This window comes from Serinus canaria, chromosome 4 (genome assembly GCF_022539315.1).
Source record: "Serinus canaria isolate serCan28SL12 chromosome 4, serCan2020, whole genome shotgun sequence".
Lineage (NCBI taxonomy): Eukaryota > Metazoa > Chordata > Aves > Passeriformes > Fringillidae > Serinus > Serinus canaria.
Genome location: NC_066317.1, coordinates 45,564,341 through 45,585,472, shown reverse-complemented (window position 1 = coordinate 45,585,472; position 21,132 = coordinate 45,564,341). Strand labels below are relative to the sequence as shown.

At 39.2% G+C, this 21,132-nt stretch overlaps 2 protein-coding genes across 3 annotated transcripts in view; one reads left to right on the top strand and one right to left on the bottom strand.

Annotated features, from left to right (window-relative positions):
- Positions 1-313, bottom strand: part of FRYL (FRY like transcription coactivator) — a 160,041-nt gene extending 159,728 nt beyond the window's left edge. The window contains exon 1 of one of the 2 annotated variants that reach the window (XM_030238846.2): positions 167-313. The gene's annotated coding sequence lies outside the window, so the exon portion shown is untranslated. Of the gene's footprint in view, positions 1-119 lie in introns of both variants that reach the window. The other variant, XM_030238845.2, reaches the window with a different exon arrangement.
- A 4,942-nt stretch (positions 314-5,255) lies between these two features.
- On the top strand, positions 5,256-20,538 carry OCIAD1 (OCIA domain containing 1). The gene is made up of 8 exons (XM_009100395.4): positions 5,256-5,334; positions 6,643-6,727; positions 9,854-9,907; positions 10,402-10,449; positions 13,361-13,490; positions 15,547-15,755; positions 17,137-17,286; positions 20,105-20,538. The coding sequence occupies exons 1-8, from the start codon at positions 5,290-5,292 to the stop codon at positions 20,140-20,142; spliced, it is 759 nt and encodes a 252-aa protein (XP_009098643.2). The 5' UTR covers positions 5,256-5,289; the 3' UTR covers positions 20,143-20,538.
- The last annotated feature ends 594 nt before the right edge of the window (positions 20,539-21,132 follow it).

The window sequence follows — 21,132 nt, the reverse complement described above, 5'->3', positions numbered from 1 at the left end:
GCCGGGCCAGCGCCAGGGGCCGCACAGCACAACCAGCGGGCTCCGTTCCCGTCGGGGCAAAGCGCCCCCTCCTCCCTCCGATCAGCCACGACCGGATCCCGGCTGCGCCGCCGCCTCACCTCTCCCGCCGGTGAAAGCTACCGCAGCCCCGGGCGCCGCCGCCTACCTCAGGGCGGCTGCGGTCTCCCCCACACTTCAGAGCGACCCTGGTGGGACCCAGTGAGCGACGCGCGCCACCAGCATCCCCCGCCGGCTTTATCCCGACACCGCCTCTCCCCTCCGGCACCTCGACGTCCCGGCGCGGCGCTCCCGCCCCCCCCGCCGCCCCATTGGCACGAGCGGCCCCGCCCGGCCCCGGCGCTCACTGGGGCAGGCGCGCAGCACTCACAAGGCCCCACCCCCGCGCTCCCTCCTCGTTGGCTCTCGAGCGTCCGGCCTGCCCACGAGGCACCACCCTCCACACATCGGCCAATCGCGAGGCGGCGAGGGGCGAGCCGGACCCCGATTGGCGGTGCCCCCCCTCCCCCACTTCCCGTCGCTGTGATAGGCCGGGGCCGCGGCCGGCCCCGCCCCCGGAGCGCTCCGGGCGCCGCTCCCCTCGGGCCGCCCGGGCCGTGCGTCGGTCCCCGGCGGCTCCGCGCAGCCCTGTAGCGGTCCAGGCCGGCGGGGAGGGCGGCCCCAGGATGCCTCCGCGCCCCCCGGAGAGAGCAGGACCGATCGCTACCATTAACAAGGCCGGTATCATCGAGGTAGTCGGGAATCAAACGGCTGTCTGGGCACGCAGCAGCGTCGCTGGGAAACATCAAGGAAGTGTTCTGGCCAGTGAGGCGATGAAGCCGCGCAGACGTCCCGCCGCGCCGTGCCCGTGCCGTCAGGACGCTCCTTTCTCCCGTAGGAAGCGGTCGGAAAACCCGCCCTTCCCCCCAGCGAATAAGGGCAAATATTTGTGTCTCGGCCAGCTGCACAAATGCTGAGATACCGCTTTTTTTATTTTTTGCCAGGAATTACTCGCGTTGTTCTACCAACGCGAACCGCCGGGCTCCCCCCGCAGAAGCAGCCTGGCTCCCGGGCAGCCTGCGGGGCAGGGCAGGGCAAGCTGCCGCCACCCCTGCATGGCATATAGAGCACTTAGACTGCTCTGGCCATTGGTTATTCGCTTTGATTTCATGTAGTTCCCGCTAGCGCCAAGCTGCTAGGTTTATCGATATGCACTGGCAGCGAGGGGGAGTGAATAAGATAATTCACAACATCATCCTCAGAAAACCGAGCCGCTACAGGGTCTAGCCAGGATTTCACTAATACAACAGGCCTGGTGGTTGGAAGTAACAATGTATTTCTAAACAATGCACAGATCTGGGAGCCAACGTTTACAGAAACAGTACCAGCATTAACATTTTTACTGGTTAAAAAGTAACTATATTTTCTGTTAAAGTGCCTCAAAGCCTCCAGCCTTTAAGAAAAACGGAGTGGGGGAAAGAAAGAAAAAGAAATACATGTAAAGTGTGATAAAATAACACAAGATTTGCAAAACAGTATTAGAAAAAAAACTGCAGTTAACATTTTCCCACTGTTAAACATAAGCCTGTCATCCAAGTACTGTTTATAAAAAGCATTTTCAAGAAAACTGGAAATGCGTGAAAAGTACAAAGAACAAATGCACCAGCACAACAGTTGTAAAAAATTATATTAGAAGTTCAGAGTTCTGTACCACACTTTTACAATTATAGTTTATTTGCAGTAAAAGCCCCTCCGTGTTCAACTATTTATGTCCATGTGCTGCATACCCTTAAGACAGACTATGTACATCAACTTGCAGAAACCAGTAGGAAAAGAAAGCAGGAGAGGAAAAAAAATAAAGGTATCCTGGTAGCTGAGGTTAATTCTTCCCTGTGGCTTTGAGAATTTTGTGGAGTACTTTTTACTGTATTTTAACAATTGTGCCACAGTCCAAACGTGGGTGATAGAGCACCTAGCATGACAAACAGGATTCATTGCTCCTGGTGTTGTGCATCATTTCAGACAATTGATTGAAGCAAAGTATGTCACAGGTTGCTTCTGATTTTGAAGTTATTCTGAGTTAGGGGCTCAGTGATCTTCCCAATAAATGCAGGTAACTGATATAAGAGCTGCAGAACCTCACCACCAATGAAAATCAGATCACTGGTATTTAACCTTGAGCACCTGAACTTTACAGGATGTACAATCATTTTCAGACCCAAATGCTCCTTTACCTGCCAGCTTTAGCTCTAAGGATTAGTTAACATGTAAAGTAATTTTCAAAGTACATTACAGTACCAGTTAATATTAAAGGCAATCATTATCTATGTGGGTAAAGTCCTTACTAATTGAGGCTTTGACTATCAGCTCCTCAAAGACACCCACTCTTGATTCTTGCTGATGTGCCATAATGCTTCAGGCAAATAACTGATTCTTTGTTTGTCACCAGTTGTAGTAGTTACAACAATGCTATTTTTTTTGGTATGAGGCACTGTTTTTTCCTCATTAGGGAAACATTTTTCCAAATACAGTCCTGTTAAATCTTGGCAGTCACCAGAACCTCTCAGCTGTTATATTTTATTGTATTGTCCAGAGCACCAAGTAAAAAACAACAGAAAAAAAATCACTATTCACATTTTTTTTTTTTTGTACTTGAGCACATATACTTCCAGTACTTGCTTTGGAGACTTTCCTTACCAGATCAGTGTTTACACCTACGCTTTCATATATCTAATAGTTTTAGTTATTTCTTATACAGTACTGTAAAACTTATTTGTTAGGCCACCTGTGTTTTGCAGTGGAGTTGTATAAAACCTGTCACTGGCTGTTAACAAAGGGATGAAAAAAAATTCATCATAAACTTTTAAACCACTTGACAGACTGCACAGAGCTCACCCCAATAATTCTTTGAGCTACACCTTCAAGAGTGCTGAATATTCACCACTTTGCTTTGCAAAGTACTGCAATTAGAAACCATGTGACTTTCACACCTTCCAACTTGTTAACCTAAGTAATCAGTTCGTTTTAAGAATCTCATCATTTGAAAGTTTTCATTTTTCTTTCAAGGCATCTCCTTCACAAAGAAATAAGTTCCGATTTCTAAAGGTTAACTATCAAGTTTTTTTGTTACAGTATTTTGAATCTCAAATATATTCTTCATTCTTACATGATAATAAATCATAAAAGGTAAAAAGTTTAGAGACATAGATATGTGAGTTGTAATACTTGTAAAAATAATTTTGACTCCTAAAGTGGCCCAAAATATATAACTTTATATGAATAATCTACTATTTTTGTGTTTAAAACAACACTAGAACAGCAATTATAAAACAGCTGCTGAAGTGTCAAACCACCATTGTGCCTGTTGTTAAAACAGACAGTTCAAGATCCCTGACCTTTTTTCTCTTAAGAACTACCCTAGTGCATACATTTATAAAAAATTGGCATATTGCATAATGGCACCTGTTAAAGCAGAAAGTAGAGAAAACAGTATTCAAGAAAGGGGTTAAATATCTAGCCTTAAGCCTTGCAAGAGAACAACATTTAATGTTTATCAGAAGGACTTGGTGATGCAATCATCAATTGGAAACTGAAGTTCTCATAGTTGCATGAAAGACAGCATGATTATAAAGGAAGTTGTAAAAAAAAGACCAGAGGGTCAGAAAGGGTGTCCTTGATAACATTTCTTTCAATGAATGAACTCCAACAACCGGTTCTGAGTACAGAGAATTAAGTGCCAAGGATATGCTCTACCATCGATGCTGTATATGGCCCTACAACTGAAACTCTAACAAATGGATGTATGTAGCCAGGTGAAACCTTTAAGTCTCTCACAAGCAGGGTGTACTAAGAAAGATTTTTGAATGGATGGTAAACTCATCAGTTTGCTGCATTATTTTAATTTTTCCCCATTAGAAGTCCAAGAAATTTGAAGACAGTGAAGTGAGAAAACTGAATGGATAACTATTAATTTTACAATAGAGAAGCAAAACAGCAGCTCAGAGTCATTATTTTCTACAATGCAGGAGACTGCCATTTCCTCCCCACTGAAGCTCCTTGTTTAGAGGAAGTGCAATTCATAAGCACATCCTACCCCACAAAAGTTAAAGATTTAAAAACCCACTGTATTCTTTGCATAGATAAGTGGAAAACAGCATGAAATAAGTTGTCTTAATAAATGAGCTATAGTCCCATGAACAAAACTGTCTTGAGCTGATGAGGCAAAAATCTTTTGCCTTCCAACTAATAATGTGCAACATGGATGGTCATGTATTGGAGAATGTTTCATCAGCACGGGTCCAGGTGACAAGCAGAAAAAAAGATTGCCTGATAACAACAATTACTTCCAATTTCATGTAAATTATAAATGTATTTATTGTATGATGAGAGGTATGAATAAAAGAACCCCACTATACATAGTTTCTGGTTCTATCCACCTATTTTATTTCAAGAATCCAATCTCCTCTATAGCTTTCATTGGTCCATTTGCCCTAGGCCCTTCGCATGTTCACACTGCTCCTTTTATAGTTCTTTACCAATTTCAGACCTTCAATCTCAAAGATCTCCCTTCTGTCTTCAGGCATGGACCCCTTTTTCTACAGCCATCAGAAAGCAGCAATTTAAGCCTAACTCCGCGGTAAGGAGACAATGGCTTGCTCTACGAAGGGCTTAAAGGGAGTGTACATTCCACACGCAAGTACGGGCACATCACACATAGTGAGCTCAAGCCATAGTACTGCGTGTTTACAAGAAAATGCCAAGGCATACCTTGCACTACCAACACCATACCTTTTTTCCCCTCAACTTCTTCTTATTTCTCAAAAACTGCAAGCACTCGCTAAAGATGCCATTTCCACGGCATTAGCTAGAATCAAGCACACAACTTCCTAGTCTTCCACTCCAAGACAATCCTAACCACCAAATTTATACCACTTTCAAGCTCAAGAGCTGCCCAGCAGACCCTTGCTTAGTCCTGATTGAGAAAAACCCCTTTTTTTAGGCAACAGAGATCCTTTCCTTTTAGGATATTCTGGCCACGCATCTTTAGCAAGCGGTTAGCAAACCCGTGGGTACCGTGCCTACAGCTGGAGCTAGGCAGGGACAGACAGAAGCTTTTCGTTGCCCTCTGTGAGGGGCCCGGCCCGTCCCCAGCGCAGGCAGCGCCGCCGAGCCAAGCCCGCCCCGCCGAGCCAAGCCCGCCCCGCCGCGGCCCGCCCGCCTGCCGGACTGCCGGCTGCGCGCACGCGCACCGCGCCCTGCGTGCGCCTCGCGCACTTCCGGGTCACGGCGGCCATGGAGGCCGGGCAGGGACCCGGCCCCGGCGGCGACACGGCCGAGGTAACTGCGTTGGCTCGGCGTCGCTGCCGCGGGGAAACCTGGCGGGGCTGGGGGCGGCGAGGCGGAGGGCTCGGGCCAGGGAAAGGGGATTCCTGTCAGCCGCTCGGTCGCCCCTGTTCTGAGCTCCACGCGGGGCCGGTGCCCTTGAGGCCTCTCGGGGGCCGAGCGGGGGGTCCTGGCAGGAGGTGAGGAGGTGTTCACGTGTGACCGTGAGCCAACGATGTGCTCAGGTACCAGTGGCATCTTGGCCTGAATCAGGAATAGTATGGCCTGCAGGACCAGGGAAGTCACCACCCCACTCTCCTCGGCACTGGTGAGGCCACACCTCAAGTATTGCGTTCAGATCTGGGCCACTCAGTTCAGGAAGGGCACTGAAGTGCTGGAGCATGTCCAGAGAAGGGCAACTCGTGAGGAGTCTGGAGTGCAAGTCTTATAAGGAGTGGCTGTGGGAGCTGGGGTTGTTTATCCTGGAAAAGAAGGCGCAGGGCGACCTTATCACTGTCTACAACTGGTTACAAAGGAGGTTGTAACCAGGTGGGGATCGGCCTCTTCTCCCAGGCAACAATACGATGCAAGAGACCATCCTATTAAGCTGCACCAGGGGAGATTTAGATTAGACATTAGATGGAATTTCTTCACAGGAAGGGCCATTAGATATTGGAATGGACTGCTCAGGGGGGTTCTGGAGACACCGTCCCTAGTGGTGCTTAAGGAAAGACTGGACATGGCACTTAGTGCCACTGTCTGGTTGACAAAGGGGTGTTCAGTCCTAGATGACCTCAGAAGTCTTTTCCAACCCAACTGAGTCTGTGATTCTCTGTCCCCCTGGTGCCAATGGCCTTCCCACGGCAGGACAGGGTCAGCACCTCTGCACAAACCTCGCACACGCTGGTGAAACAGCTGGTCAGCTCTCGCTGAATTACATCCCTGTGAGCCAACAACACACCCTGTTGTCTTTGAAACCCTGAGAAATACTTCAAAAAGGCACTTAATGATCTGTCAGATGTCAGCTATTTGGAAGGCTGGTTGAAGGGACCAAAGCAGGCTTTTTTAAAGTAAAGGACTGAGCTGAGTTGGGATCTGACTGTGCACTAAGTATTTCCTGCTCTCTCATGTAATTTTTAGAAGCATTGGATTTTTAAAAATTATATATTTCATGTGACATTTATGGACAAAAGGCACTGGTTTCTTAACTGGGTGAAAGTATAGAAACTACAATATGTGAAAGTTAGACATTGCGTTCTTTGATTGAAAAATGCCCCCAAACTGTTTTGTCCATTCTTTTCTAATTTATTTCACTAATGAAAGAGGGAAGTACCAAAGCCCTATATTCCAACAGAGGAAGAAAGAAGACTTCTCAAGGAATGTGCTGAAGAGAGTTTTCGCTATAGAGGTAAGCTCCCTTTGCTGGTAAACTTGGTTGCTTTCTTTCCACTCTTAGCTTTTGCTGTTGCCTGAGGCATTACAGAAGGCCCGGGTCAATATAGCACAACAGAGCATTAATGAGCTTCATGTGTACTAGAACTGTGTCCCAGCAAATGCTGATCTGTGTAGTATGTGCTAAGAGTTTGTAGCAGTTTTGTAAAGGTGCAAAATAATTTCTAAGTTGCATGCCTTATAACAAGATACCTTAATATTTTAAGTTAATGTGGTTATTAAAAGTCTGAAAATAGATTTAATTACTGAGTCTTGTTTATATTACTGGATTTTCTTTCTTGTGTTATTTCTGCATTTTTATTTTCAATTTTTATTGTTATCTTTAACATGCAAGAATGAAATAACTTATAACCATTGGTTTTCATCTTTATGGAGACTTGTGAAGAGAACAATATATAAGAAGTCACTCTGTTCAGCTTTTGGAGAAAATTGCTGTGTCTCTGCATAGTTTCTGTAACCCTAAGGTTAAAGGCATGCTTGATTTTTGTATTTCTGGTCTCGAGGTTTGAAAAGACCTTGTGATGTGATTGTTACCTGCTGTTTTATCACACACTAGTAGGTTACTGATGCTGATAGGTGGCTTGGCAAAAACCAGGACAGATGTAGAATTTAGCAGCTGATTTGCTAATTTTAGCACACTGGGGCTCTGATTTCTCATGGAAGCCAGTACTTTCAGGGACAGCTCCTAAGGCGTTGTGATTTTGAATTAATGACTCAAAGTTCTGTTTTGTCTTTCTCCATTGGTTTGGCATTCTCCTCATCCAGTTTTACACAAATACTTGGAAATCTTCAGCATATTTGCTAAAATGTACATTTTCTGTAGAATTTTGTAAGTGAAAGACGCAGGTCCACTAGTGGTACCATGATGGTTGTGGTTTATTGATAATCTCTCTTCTGGAAGACAAAGAGGAGAGAGAGTTGTTTGTTCCTGAGCTGTTCTGCTGCTTGACAATGTGGCTCATTGCCCTGTGTGTGCATCTTTATATAGTCCCTGAAGAAACAATATGTAGGTATTACTTGAAAGCCCTAAGTTAGTTTCTTGAGTAATTTATCTTTAGGGAGCTACAACAGTAACAGATTTTTTTTTCCAGGGGTTGTGTACTGTGCTGTTATCTCACTGGGAGAGCCTAAAGTCCATCAGTGTTTTCTAGGTCTCCTGTCTTTGTTTCCCTGTTCTGCATATTCATACCAGACTGTTGTATCCACTGTATTAAATGCATACTGCTTGAACTCCCCTTTGTAAGAGGGTGCTTGTGTGACTGCCCTGAAGTCCTCACTTTGTATTGTGTCAGCTTTTGTTATTCACTAAGGTTACTATAAATTTGTGTGGTTTTAGTTTGTTTATTCAAATGTCATGCTGTAGCAAATTTTACTCATTCTTACAAACCATCTGTTTTGTCATAATTTCTCTTGACAGTTTCTGCCACTAGTCATTTCACAATTCAGTTTAATATGTGATTTACTGCAGTTACTAGTTTGTAATCACGTTATCATATAAATTCTTACACTCTTAAAAATTCACACTACAGGCTTCAACTTTATCCTGCACCATTCTAATCATGCTAACAAAATCAAATCATACTGATATAACTTTTTTAGGTACCATTTCAGATCACTTATATGCTCACATACTAGTATAGCCTGGTTTTGATATCTGGAATGTTTCTGTTAGGTCTATAAATAATTTCAAACTTCTCAGGGTTCAACTGAAATCTTCTGTAATAATTTTTGAACACATTTTTCTTTACACACCCTTCCTCCCCTTGTTTTGTGGGGGGTTTTTGTTTTGTTGTTGGCTTTGTTTGCTTTTGTTTTTCTTTTACAATTTAGCTTCATATCTGTGCTGTCATTTTATATGTGAGAAAATTTAGAACAGTAAATTTTTGAAAATCTAGGTCTGGAATCTCTAAAAGCATCAGATTTTTAATATCTAATAAGTTGGGGGGTTTTATTTTCTCTGCTGAAGTTTTTCTGTAATCCTGCTTTGAACCAAGGAACCAATAGTTCATCTTACAAGTGACATTCAGTCTCATTTACCCTGAGATAGATGCTGGTTGGACTCCTTACCTAGTTTAGACCTGTCAGAATTTTTGAGGGAATTAGATGTTTATTTGCAAGGTATTCTTTAACACTTTGCTCTCCAGAAATGCAATTTTTTTCTTCACATATGAAGTTAATTAGCAAATTATGTGCATCAAAATACTTCAACCATATAGTGCTGTTGCAAAAATTTCTCTCCTAGAAGTCATTGAGTCTTTTTGTAACATCTGCATTTTCAGACTTGCATAAAATTAAATTTCTCTATGGCATATCTAAATCTTTAATGTAAATAACTTTAGCCTTCTGTTGTGTTTATTACTTCATTGTCCCTGTATCTTGTGCAGTGGTTGTGGTCTTATGAATAGCTGCACAGTAATCTTCCTAGTAAAGTAATTATCATTGCTTGAAAGAAGCATTAATTTTGTTTTTTGTGATCTCCAAATGCTTCTTGCCACATAAAGTCTTTCAATATAATAAAAATTGATGTGAACTGTTAGGCTGGTTGTGGTAGGCAGTGATGGTCTTCCAGAATGTTGTTTTCTCTGCATTTCTGACCCTAACCTCAGGTTGTAGCTGAGGGAGCTGTAGCTCTAAAGGAGTTAAACTTTTTAGAAAATTCTTATGTTAGAACATCAAGAGTTTAGATTATCAACAGTTTTTAGAAGCACTGGCCTCTATATAACTTCCTTCTGTTATGAAGAACTGTGTATGCCTGTCTGCACCTTGTAGCAGCTGTAGCTAGACCTGGAGTTTTGTCTGGAGAGTTTATTCCATCTCACAGTGGCTTTTGTATTTTAGGAAGCATGAAGGATAATGCAGGCAGGATGACTCATTAACTTGTACAACAGAATTTGTAGTAGATCTTAAAAACTGGAATTGACAATATTTGATAATTTATATACAGTTTGTTAATTTTATATATCTATATCCTTATGCAAATGAGCTTTGGAAGGCAGAGCAACTCTAATTTTATTGCATATTTGTTAAATGTGATAGAAAATATTAAAAATTGTATTTTAAGCAGCTTTTTTTTTCTTCACAGCTTTTCCTTTGGCTGCAGTGAGCATGCTTGGTACTAGTTTCTTAATTAGAAAAGGTAAAGCATAAAAATACTTCAGTTTCATTTCAGTTTGCTCAGTTGAAATATCTTTCTGCTGTTAGGAAAGTTATTATGATAGTATAATGTCCAATCTACTTGCAAATAAAAGAAGTTCAGACTCTGCAGCTACATGATTTGCATTCCTCAATATAAAGAAGGAGCTGAACTTAAAATCAAGTTCATATATGTTTTACATTGTGTGAGAAGTGCAGTATCTCACTGATTATGAAACAATATGTTCTTAGTGTGTTAATAACCCTGTGATTAAATACGATTAAAGATATAATTCCTAGGTTTTTTTAAATTTTATGGGAAATTCAGATAGGGTTTTTTTTTAAATTTTCTTTAATGTGAAGTGCAAAAGAGTAACCTGCTTCTACAAACATAACTACATTTGAGGTTTTTCAAGTTAATTCTTGATATCTGATTACATATATCTTATGTAATATCATATATCCTATCTTAATATCTGATTTCATCCTCATTTTCAGGTGTTCTAAGAGATACCTCAAGATTTGGCTCTTTTATTAAAGTTGCATGTAAGTAAAAGCTATATATAAATTCAGTTTCTATTCATGGTGTAAGTTCTGGACTCTGTTCTGGAAATGTAATTCCCCTGGGGCTAGCTGGCCAATTCACTGTGACTCAAGTTGGCAGGGACATGTAAGGACCAGAGTCCGAACTCCCTGCTCCTGACAGAACAACCTCAAACTACACCATGTGACTGAGAGTGTTCTCTAGATGCTCCTCGAACCCTAACAGGCTTGGTGCTGTGTCTGCTTCCCTGGGGAGCCTGTTCCAGTGCCTGACAACCCAAAGTGAAGAAAAGGTTCTTCACCATTGGCCATGTGACCAATAGTTTTAAACTAAAAGAGGAGAGATTTAGATTAGATGTTAGAAAGAAATCCTTTACTGAGGGTGGTGAGGCACTGGACAGTTTGCCCAGAGTAGTTGTGGATGCCTCATTCCTGGAAATGTTCAAGGGCAGGTTGGATGAGGTCCTGAACAGCCAGGTTTAGTGAGGGGCGTCCCTACTCATGGCAGCAGGGTTGGAACTAGGTGATCTTTAAGGTCCCTTTGCAACCCAAGCAATTTTATGATTCAGTGATTTATTCACTGCCTGAATTTGTACTGCACGTTTTGCACAACTTTTGTTTATAAGGTTTGTATAAAATTGCTTGATAAGTGTAACATAATCATTTAACATAAAAACGTTTTGAATAGATACTGTGCAACCTTGCTTTAAATTACATTGCCAGAATACACCCACCCCTCCCTTCCGAATTTGAAGGTCTTTATTCATGTATCTCACATGTCCTATTCAGGCTATTTTAATTTTTTTTTTCCTGGACATTATGTATATACAATTGTAGGAAAAAAGCAATTTCATGTGAATGATTTTTGGATGAAGTATAAGCAAAAATAAATTATTAACTTAATAAATTAGCCTTTTCAATGTTATACAGGACAGTAAAACAGGAAGTTGCCATCTTGCCAATCTATGCAGATACAGCTAGTTTATTTCAGTGGGAAGAGAGTAAACCCCATGACTTGTGGTCAAGGAAGTGTTGTTTAAGCAGATAAATGAGTATGAGAGACTAGGGCTCCAGTTGTTTATGCTAAATTCTGGTTACTTTCTTTGAACACCAAACAATGGTATAACACAAACATTTCTAATAAATAATAGAACGGCTATTTCTCCAATCACTCCTACACATAAGGGCCACATTCTTCTTATTTAATAGAACTAATTTATTGAAATCAGGGGGGAAAATAAGGTATAGCTTTGCTGGCCAGGATGTTCTGCCTGTAGGAATTACTATACTTTTCTCAGTAATTTTCTAGGTACTCTCGACAATTTACTGAAACTTCTAGTTAGCCATGGCTGATTCACTACATTGACAGCATCCTCTTCAACACAGCAGTGAGCTATTGGTCCTCTCTGTCTTTGACAAAGAAGGGGAAGATTCCAATGCCTCTGTGTACTTCATGTCAGTCTGCAGCGGGACCTGGCCATATCTAATCAGCTTCTCTAACATCTTGTCACAGTGAATGTAGAAGCAAAGAACAATACCTAATTTACTGTGCTAACTTGAAAAATGTGGATCATCTGGCTCTTAGTTCTGTAACAAAATAAATCAAATACTTTGGCCAATACTTTGGGTGAAACATCTTTCAGAGAGATACTTCCCCTTTTCTTTACTAGAAGGCCTCAAAAATAAGAGACTTTCTCTTCCTAATTTTTGCAAAAGAGTAATCAGCTTTTCTGTTAAGCTTTATTTTGTTAAATATTTAGTTTAAATTCTTCTTAGGCCAATCTAAGGGCTTGTAATTTTTCTCTTTGCACATATTTATTGTATATGAGGTGTTTGGGTTTGTAAACACCTCATATACAATATGAGGTGTATACAATTCCTCATTTGTAAATGTCACTCATAGTTGTGGCTGTTCTTCTCTATTCCCTTGGAAAAGGACTTTTACCCTTCTTTTGAAAATAAGACATTAGAACAGGAATCAAAATTTCAGTATCAGTATAGCAGGCTAGGGTAAAATCCCCTTTATATTGGTTCCCAGGCAATGTAATCTACAGCTGAGAATTGCAGAGGATTAACGTTACTGATAATTAACTCTTTCCTGACTTAAAGATAATTGAGACTCTTAGTCTTTATATTTAGGACATACTCATTGCACATGAAAGAAGAGTCTAGTCTATTCTCCTACAAAGTCAACAAGAAAACTGTTAATTCCCACGGAATCCTTCATACACCATTGGCCCACTCATAAAACTTGAAGAACCCAGTTGATGGAAATCATAAGTTTTAAGCCCAGAAAGACCTATCTTGGTAATTTATTCTTATGTCCTTTGCAGCAGGTGGAAGTAGCTCATACACTAAATTTAAACCATTTGCTTAGTGATTACAAGGGTTCAGCTAATTCAGTTGTTTGCCCCCTGGCAGCCAAATCACAGAATCCTTTATAGAAAATGAGCCTACTGCTAAGTTGATTTAGACATCTCTTCATACTGGTAAAGCCTTTTCAGGATCTGACTGTTCTGATGGATTAAATTAGCAGAATTTACTGCCTGTATTTATTTCTGATTGGTTTATCATCTTTGATAGTTAATTTTGATTTCTGGATCTTGGGGAAAAAACAAGGCAATTTAATTTTTTTTTGCCACCTTTCATTCACCACGTACTAGCTGAAATCATCTGATGCTCACAACATGTCTAAATCATTGCTTTATGTCTCTGTTCAGCTGTTGCATTGGTTTTAGTACCCTTTGTCTGCAGAAGAAGCAGAGATGATTACTGCATGGTTTTGGTTTAGATCTAAACTGGTTTTCTTTCTTTTATTCAAGATACTACATTATTTATTTGAAATTATTGTTTTAAAACAATGTTGGATATTATACTGCAGCATATAAACCCATCTTTTTTTCTTTTTAAAAAGTTGCTGGAATGTGTGGATACCTGGCTGGAAAGATATCCTACTTGCCAATCTGTAGCGAGAAATTTAAGAAACTGAAGGATTCCCCAATAGGAGATGTTCTACGACAAGCTCAGAGACATAGTTCACCTAAGTAAGAATTTAAGTATCTTTTAAATTTAAAACATATTCTGAATAGGGTATTTTAAACACTAACAGATCAATACTACTTTTGCAGCTTTCCAACACCTTCAGAGCTGCACCTTCCCTCATTACCCATTACCTCAAATCTACCACTTTCAGAAATCTGTATTTGTATCAGTTGGCAAGCTATAAAATACGTATTTTGAGCTCTTTACATACAAATGATCACTTTGAGGAGTAGAAAAATAAACACTTTGCTTAGCAAACTGTATTCCTTGTAAAATTGAGAGTGTTTCCCATGGAATTTGCTTAGAGAACTGTGACAGCACAAGTTGTCTTCTTAGTTTAGAAGTAAGCTAAATTAACTGAAATAAAATAGTGTTACATTCTGGAAGTTTTTCCCATAGTTTAGTTTGATTGAAGTAGGAAAAGGGTGGAAATGATTTCAGTGTTTATCAAAGGAAAGAGCTTAGTAAACAATATCAGTGCAGGAAGAAGCATGGTGGTCAAACCTACTGCTGTTTGTTTAAATCCTTTACATCTGTAACACCATTATGCTGTACATATGAGAAACTCATCAGGTTCTGAAAACTATTTCCTGTTTTCTTCCAGAATGTTTTCTACTTCAACTGGTTTTTAATTGCAAGCTGCTTTCAGAATATGTCACTTAAACCCTTGATTCAAAACTGGGAGGATAGTGTTTGGATAGTGAGTAGTAGTCCTCCTGCGTATGTGCTGAGATTTGTTAAATGTTTATAAAGGATTTGCTTAAATTCCTAAATGCGCTATAAATTCAGATTTATGACGGTTTTTATTTTGTCTGCAAAAGTTACCTTTATTCTGAAATGTTTATGTTCTCAAACAATTTCAGGCATTACCACTTCATGCACTTACTGTATAGAATCAACTGAATTGGAGTTGGACTTGTCCCTTCACCCCCCTCCAATTTCTAATATGAAATTGTCATGCTCATTAATTGTGTTTACATGAGAACTTGTTTAAGTACCATCATCTGCCACATCAATAAATTCTTTCTACCGTTAATGGTCCATTTGTATCTTTAAAGTTTTACTTCCTAAGTGATAAATTCCTTTTCGTTGGTTGAATAAATAATTTAAATTCATTTCAATTGCATTATTATCCATACACGCTAACCCTTTTAACCCAGCAGCAGAAATCATTACACTTTCCTGAGCATTGTATGTCTACTAATTCATGTATTTTGGTGATTTGATTTACTAAAATATAATACGAGTTAAAAACTCATAGGGAGCTAAAAGATTAGGTAGTTTTTTAAAGCTGTGTTTGCATGTATTTAAAAATATAATTGAGGCAATAAAGTGGCTTTGTTCTGGATGTTTATAATGAGAATTAAATTAAGACTAATTGCAAATGTTTTTCATAGGAAACTAAAAGTACATCTAAGCAGAAATTAAAAGTAAAGAATTAGTAAATACTCTAGAGATGTTCTAGTGGCATTCCTGATAGAGGGACGTATTGTGTAGTGGCTTGTCTAAGAATATAGTGAACATTTTAATATATCTGGCACCAATTTCCAAAATATTCTTTATATAATATTATCTTTCTCAAGAGAAAATTCATTAATATTTTTGAAGAATTCAGCAACTTGATTAATTTTCATCATTTAATTTTCTTAAGATAGCTGTTTGTTCTCCTTCTGTTCTTCAGCACTGATCAACTACAGCACCTTCTAATGATGAAGGGTTTTAAATATCAAATTCTTCCTAAAAGGCTTTTAAAATTCACTGTAGTTCATACTACCACTAGTTATGTGGGCACACCGTGTACTATTTGTGTCTGATGTGGAGTGTTTTTGTCTGAAGATTCCTTGAGAAAAAGGATTGTAACTTCAGTTATTGTAAAGTTCAATATGTTTTGTCTCTTTTCTCTCCTGTTCTGGAGGTATGAGCTAAGATTTTGTGGGCAAAGAAGGAGAGAATTTTTTGCAATGTAAAGAAAACACCCAAAACATCCCAAAACTTTTTTAAGATGATGATTCAGCTTCAGTATTTTCCTATTTAAAATGTAGTTCTGTTCTTTTCCAGTCGTTCCAGTCGTAAATCTGAATTTTCAGACATGCCTTCTCAGTCATTTACTGAGTCATCTTCTCCAAGAGCTGGATTCCCACCTTCTTCTAGCTATTCAGATGATTACAGCTCAACAGATAGAGCCCTCTCAAGTTATGAGCCCGTTCCATTCAGTGCTTCTCTGAATGAATCTTCACCTACAGGAATTACTGACTACACTGTTCAAGGTGAGTCTTATTGTTTAACAGTTTATACTGCAAGGACTCTTGCCTTTCTTTTCGATACTGCTCTTACTAAACTATGTATTCTCACCCTATGCAAACACACATGGCAAAATGTAGTGGTTTTGAAGGAAAGAGCTGTGAAAGAATTACAAGAATTGTTGTACACAGAAGATGAATATACATTTTATTTTGTGTTCTAACTGTAAACTAGATTCAGGATTTTATAGCTGAAAATTGCTTTAATTGCAAATAAAGATCCTGAATTAACATACAAAGTGCAATCTGTTGTGGAACTAAACTTGCAAAAAGCTCAGCCTGACTGGCATATTCCTTTTTCCTTTGACTGAAGGAAAAAGGAATATGCCATCCCTTCACTGTACTGAATAAACCACAGCCTACCAACTGCCTGCTGGCCCTTCAAGGTGATGGCAGTTCCACAATCTGTGTGTGGGGCTGTCCCTTGATAGTGCTGTAACTCCAGGACATTGAACAACTTCATTTTTTCACAATGGACAAAATTTTTGTCTCCTGGGAACTGAATGGATATTGTGTTCTATCCACTAGCAGTCTGATTTTCTCACAGAGAACTAAAATGGTTTTCAAGTATGATGCCTCTGTTCCCCTCCTTCCAGTATGAACTGTCCACAGCTATTGCAGGGTAAACACAGGATCCTGAATTCAGGTGTCTCTGGTACACAAAGGAAGAAGATGCTGTCAAATGCAGGGTTTTGTACTTTGAATTAGTTTGGATTTTTTCAACTTATGAAAAATGTTTTGTTTCACTAAAAAAGCCCTTGCATGCAACTTGGTTATAATGATCTGAAAATATCAGATATAAATGTGTCAAGAAAATTGTTATTGTATTTCATCACAAATATCAATAGTTGGTAAAACCTTTATTATATAACCAAGATTCTGCAATATAAATACAGATAAAAGGATCAAATATTTATCAGGCATCATATGATAGATATTGTTCTAATTCTTTGAAAGCTAAATTTAAAGCCTTTATGCAAACCCTTGAGCTTTGCTTAGATTTCTCTTCAGAAATCATATATATCTCAAATGTACAATAATTGTAAATTTTAGATAAAGTGACCAGAGCTATTTTATCCATCAACTACCACATGGTTGTTAGAATTTCTTATGGTAAAATGAAGAAAACTAATTAACAGCCAGTGTTTCAAAGAAGTTTGACAAAATCAAAAGAATAAAAGGAATGGACTACTTGAAGACCATACACATTCACTGTTGTATTTAGAATTGCAGCTGTCATGCTCCTTTTAATTTGAGATTTGAGCAAAAATTAACTGGTATTCTAGAAGCCAAATTTTGGTGTGTTATGATGTCATATTTAGTATTTTTCTGTTTGTTTTGTGTACAGAACCTGCTCCAATTCCAGAAGAAAGTCGTAAAAAGAAAGGCATCACATACGAGGAGTTAAGGAATAAACACAGACAGACATACGAGGTAATGCAACCACCAAAGGCAGAAACTCCAAGCAAGCTTTCACAGGAAAAACCAGCCAAGGAAGGTAATACACTGATTTACAGAAATACTTGCAAAATTCAGATATTTGCCATAATGTTAAAAGTGGCTGCAAACACAAAGCTTAATTCTGCATACTTTTTAAGCAATGTATATTTAGTATATCTGCAGGTATCTTATATGTAATAGATACAGTCTGTAGTTTCCTGTTTCAGGTTAATTATTTTTTCGAAAATTTTGGTAATCCCATAGAAAATTGTAATTCATTTTCTCTAGCCATGTTGCTTGGTGCCAGACTGAAGAGCTCATAAGTTTTGCTTCATTGAGTATGTTGAGCAACCTCTTTCAACAAAGAATTCTCTGAGCTCAGAGCTATACCAAAGAGCTATGGGAAAGGGGCGTGTGTTTTAGATAGCATTGTTCTCTCAAAATAGAGCACATGGCTGATGGTTTGAAGGGGAGGGTATTTATTTTTATGAATAGTTTCATGTGGAATTAGTGAATTTCTATAGAGGCATTGTTTGTAGAGGTTCATTTTCTACATTCAAACCCAGAGGAAGGAAACGGTATTTGGCTGCAATATTGAGATTTGTTTTCACAGTGAAAAAGAAAACTCTACAGAGCAAAATAAGAATGCAGTGTCTTGAAGAGCAAGACACCATTCAGACAATTTTTTGACTCAATTTTTTGAAAAGGAGACACAGAAGCAATTCATATTCAATTGCTTGCTCTAGAACTTTTTAATTTAATATGGCATCTGTAAAAACAATTGTAGCTAGAGGAAAGTTTTACCATTGAACATACTGATCGACTAGTCACCTTGCATTGTTTGGGTTTGTGTGCACTGCCCAGTCATGTCAGCCATGTTGCAACAAGACTTCTAGGAACAGCTGTTGTCTCCTATTAGGCATAATGGGTGGTAACAAGGATAAAAGAGTGTATTAAAGCAAAACATTCTGAAGCAGTAACACTAAGCTCTGGAACAGTGTTGCTTAAGAGTGTCAGTCTTTGATGCTTGTAAATTACTTTCTGCAGATCATCTATCTTTGGACAGATCTGCAGTCTTGAAAGAAAAATTATAAACCATTTTTGTATAATGATTTTTAACTGTTATTCCAAGAATAAAAGGCTTTCTCTTATCATGTGACTGTACCAAATGAGACACGAAAAAATTATTGAAGCTGCGGTTTCAGATTGCTTTTAAATTCCATTGGCTGACACTTCATGGATTCACACAATGTTTCTTTTTCAAGATACTTCTCCACAAGTAGAAAGCCTAGAAATATCACTTGTGAACCATACAAAGAAATGTTAAGCAGCATTCTGAAAACCTTGCCATATTCCATGGCAAATGTGGCTGTGAAATGAGAATAACTTACTTTATTTTTAGTTACTAGAGGTATGTAAAAGACCTCTATAAAGTGTTGATCAAATATTGCATTCTTTCTAGTCTGGGTTCTGTGTTTGAAGGCTGTACTTGAGCTTTGAGAATAAAACTGAGCAGTGTGTGAGATTTGTAAATAGACTTTCTAAAGTATCTCTTCACATTTTTAGGGAAAAAGAGGAAGGAGGGCATACAAAAATTCAGGAATGGTTTGCACATGCAAGTACATTTAAATTTGCAGTTCAGGGATTACACTGATGTTGATGACTAAGATGCAATTTAGCTTCTTGTGTCAGACTGGGCATGTTACTTGCTGTGTGCTTGTTCATGTTTTCTGAGTCACTGCCCCTTTGTTCATTTTCTTATCTCTGAGTCCCTAGCAAGTAGAACCTTCCTTGCAAGGGCAGAAGGGAAACCAAACTGTGTTTGAACCAGCTTTAAGCAATCCTTAACTTCCATCTGCCAGTGCCTTCTCCCTTCCCTGCAGCGGCACAAATACGTGCATCTGCATAGTGATATAGACTGGCCCATTTTCCAGGGAATGAGTGCAGCCTGTTCAGCTGCCGTGGTTAATAGAAATGGAAATCAAATCCTTCTTTGAGAGAGCTTCTCATTGTGTCTCACTGCAATACCAGTTACTCCAAAGGGATTTGTCAAGGCATTATGCTCAGTTTGCTGGTAGCTCACAGAGACAAGGACCAGGCGTTTTCCTCCATTCCACTTGTTCTGCTGCATAGTTAGTAATAAACAGTGAGTTTAATAATTAACTGGAAAGTGAATTTATAAAGGAGTACCTGACTACTGTCAGCATTCCTACTGGATCAAATGGAGCCATTCTTAACCTTTTCAGTGATGGCAGTCAATTACAGAGGACTTTGCAGCTCACTTTCAAGGGAGCCTGTTTTCACTTTCTGGTTGTTGTTTGGTTACAGTGGCACACTTCTGAGCAAAGCCGTTAGACCACTAGCCTGGGTTTTTTCCTCTCTGACTCAATCCTATGCTAAAGGAAGCTGCCAAATAATAATGGCTGTGTAGTTTCCTAGTCGGGATTACTGATTTCTGTTTGTTTGTCTTTGAATGTGTTTTTAACTATCCTGAATACATCCAACTGTGCATGTAACTAGATTATGTGGCCTCATTATTTATTGTAACATTCCTTGCCTGTTTCCTCCAATTGTCTTTGTTTCATTCACGTGTTACATTTGTTTTAAAGTAATTACAAATTCCGTAGAGCAGGAATTGGCACAGTAGGCCTCCTGATTGAATATTAATTCATTAAGGTAAAATGATTAGCAAACTCTTCTCCCCATTTATTCAAAAGTAGCTTTAATTACGTGTCTGTTGTGCTGTGACTGACTCTCTCCCCACGCATCACTTCAGATGACAGTGCACTTTATTATACTTTTTGGCACTGTATATGATTAACTTTGGCAGTTAAACTATCACATGACTACTTTTGTTTTTCTTTTGTTTTCTTTAGTTAAAGTAAATAAATATGGAGATACCTGGGATGAGTAAGACTCAAAGGAAGAACTGAAGAAAATTACCTCCTGTCAGCTAACTTGAACTTCATCTAGATTAGCCATGAGTATCAGCACCTTTGGTGTGCTCTGCCAGACACAACTAATAATAAATGAGGAGAAAATCCTGACTTTTCAGAAAATTTAAAAATTGTATTTATGCTGAATTTTTTTTAATTTTGCATAAATGAAAAGCGAGGCTACTGTGAGGTGTCATGACTATAAACCATTTGTGCTGTTGTTTAAGAATGAGAAAGGTAACTGGTAATATGAACATAGATCATAAGGTAAAAATACATGTAAATAAATGCAATCCCATGTATCGAGAAGGGAACAATATCAGAATCTTCTCAAATTTTCAAGACTTGCATTAAAAGTTACCTGTAGAACTCAACCTCTCACCTTGTTTTGACTGAAAGTGATATGCTGGGAACTTGAAATTGTCATCATACTTGGTTTTTAATGTCAGGAATACTACTAAACTGTTGAGGGGGAAAGGGCTGAAGAGCTGAGCCAGACACTGAAGTAACCAGAACTTTTTCAAAACTGTTTCATGGTGCCAACTCTATTTTTAGACTGATACTCTGACTTGCCCACAACAGGTTTCTACAGACAGTCATTTCTGAAGAAAATAATTGAGTGAAACTGCACATATTAAAAATAGCTACATTTAAGGGCAGAAGGCTAAACATGACAAACTTTGGTAAAACCTTGAATGATACATTGACTGTTAATGTTAGGCTCTGTATATTTGACCATATTTCTCAATTTTTGCAAGTCATGACAAAACTACCATATTTATGGGAAGAGATCCCAATCAATGGAGTATTTTGTTATTATCACCTGTAAGAGACGAGCTACATTGGCAAAACTGAAGAGTTTTTCCTGGTGTTTTCATTACCTGCTCTGTCTCTGAACATGCTGCCCTCACTTAGAGATTTTCATGTTCTCACCTGTGCAGTTTCATCTCCCAGCACTGTGTTTATTT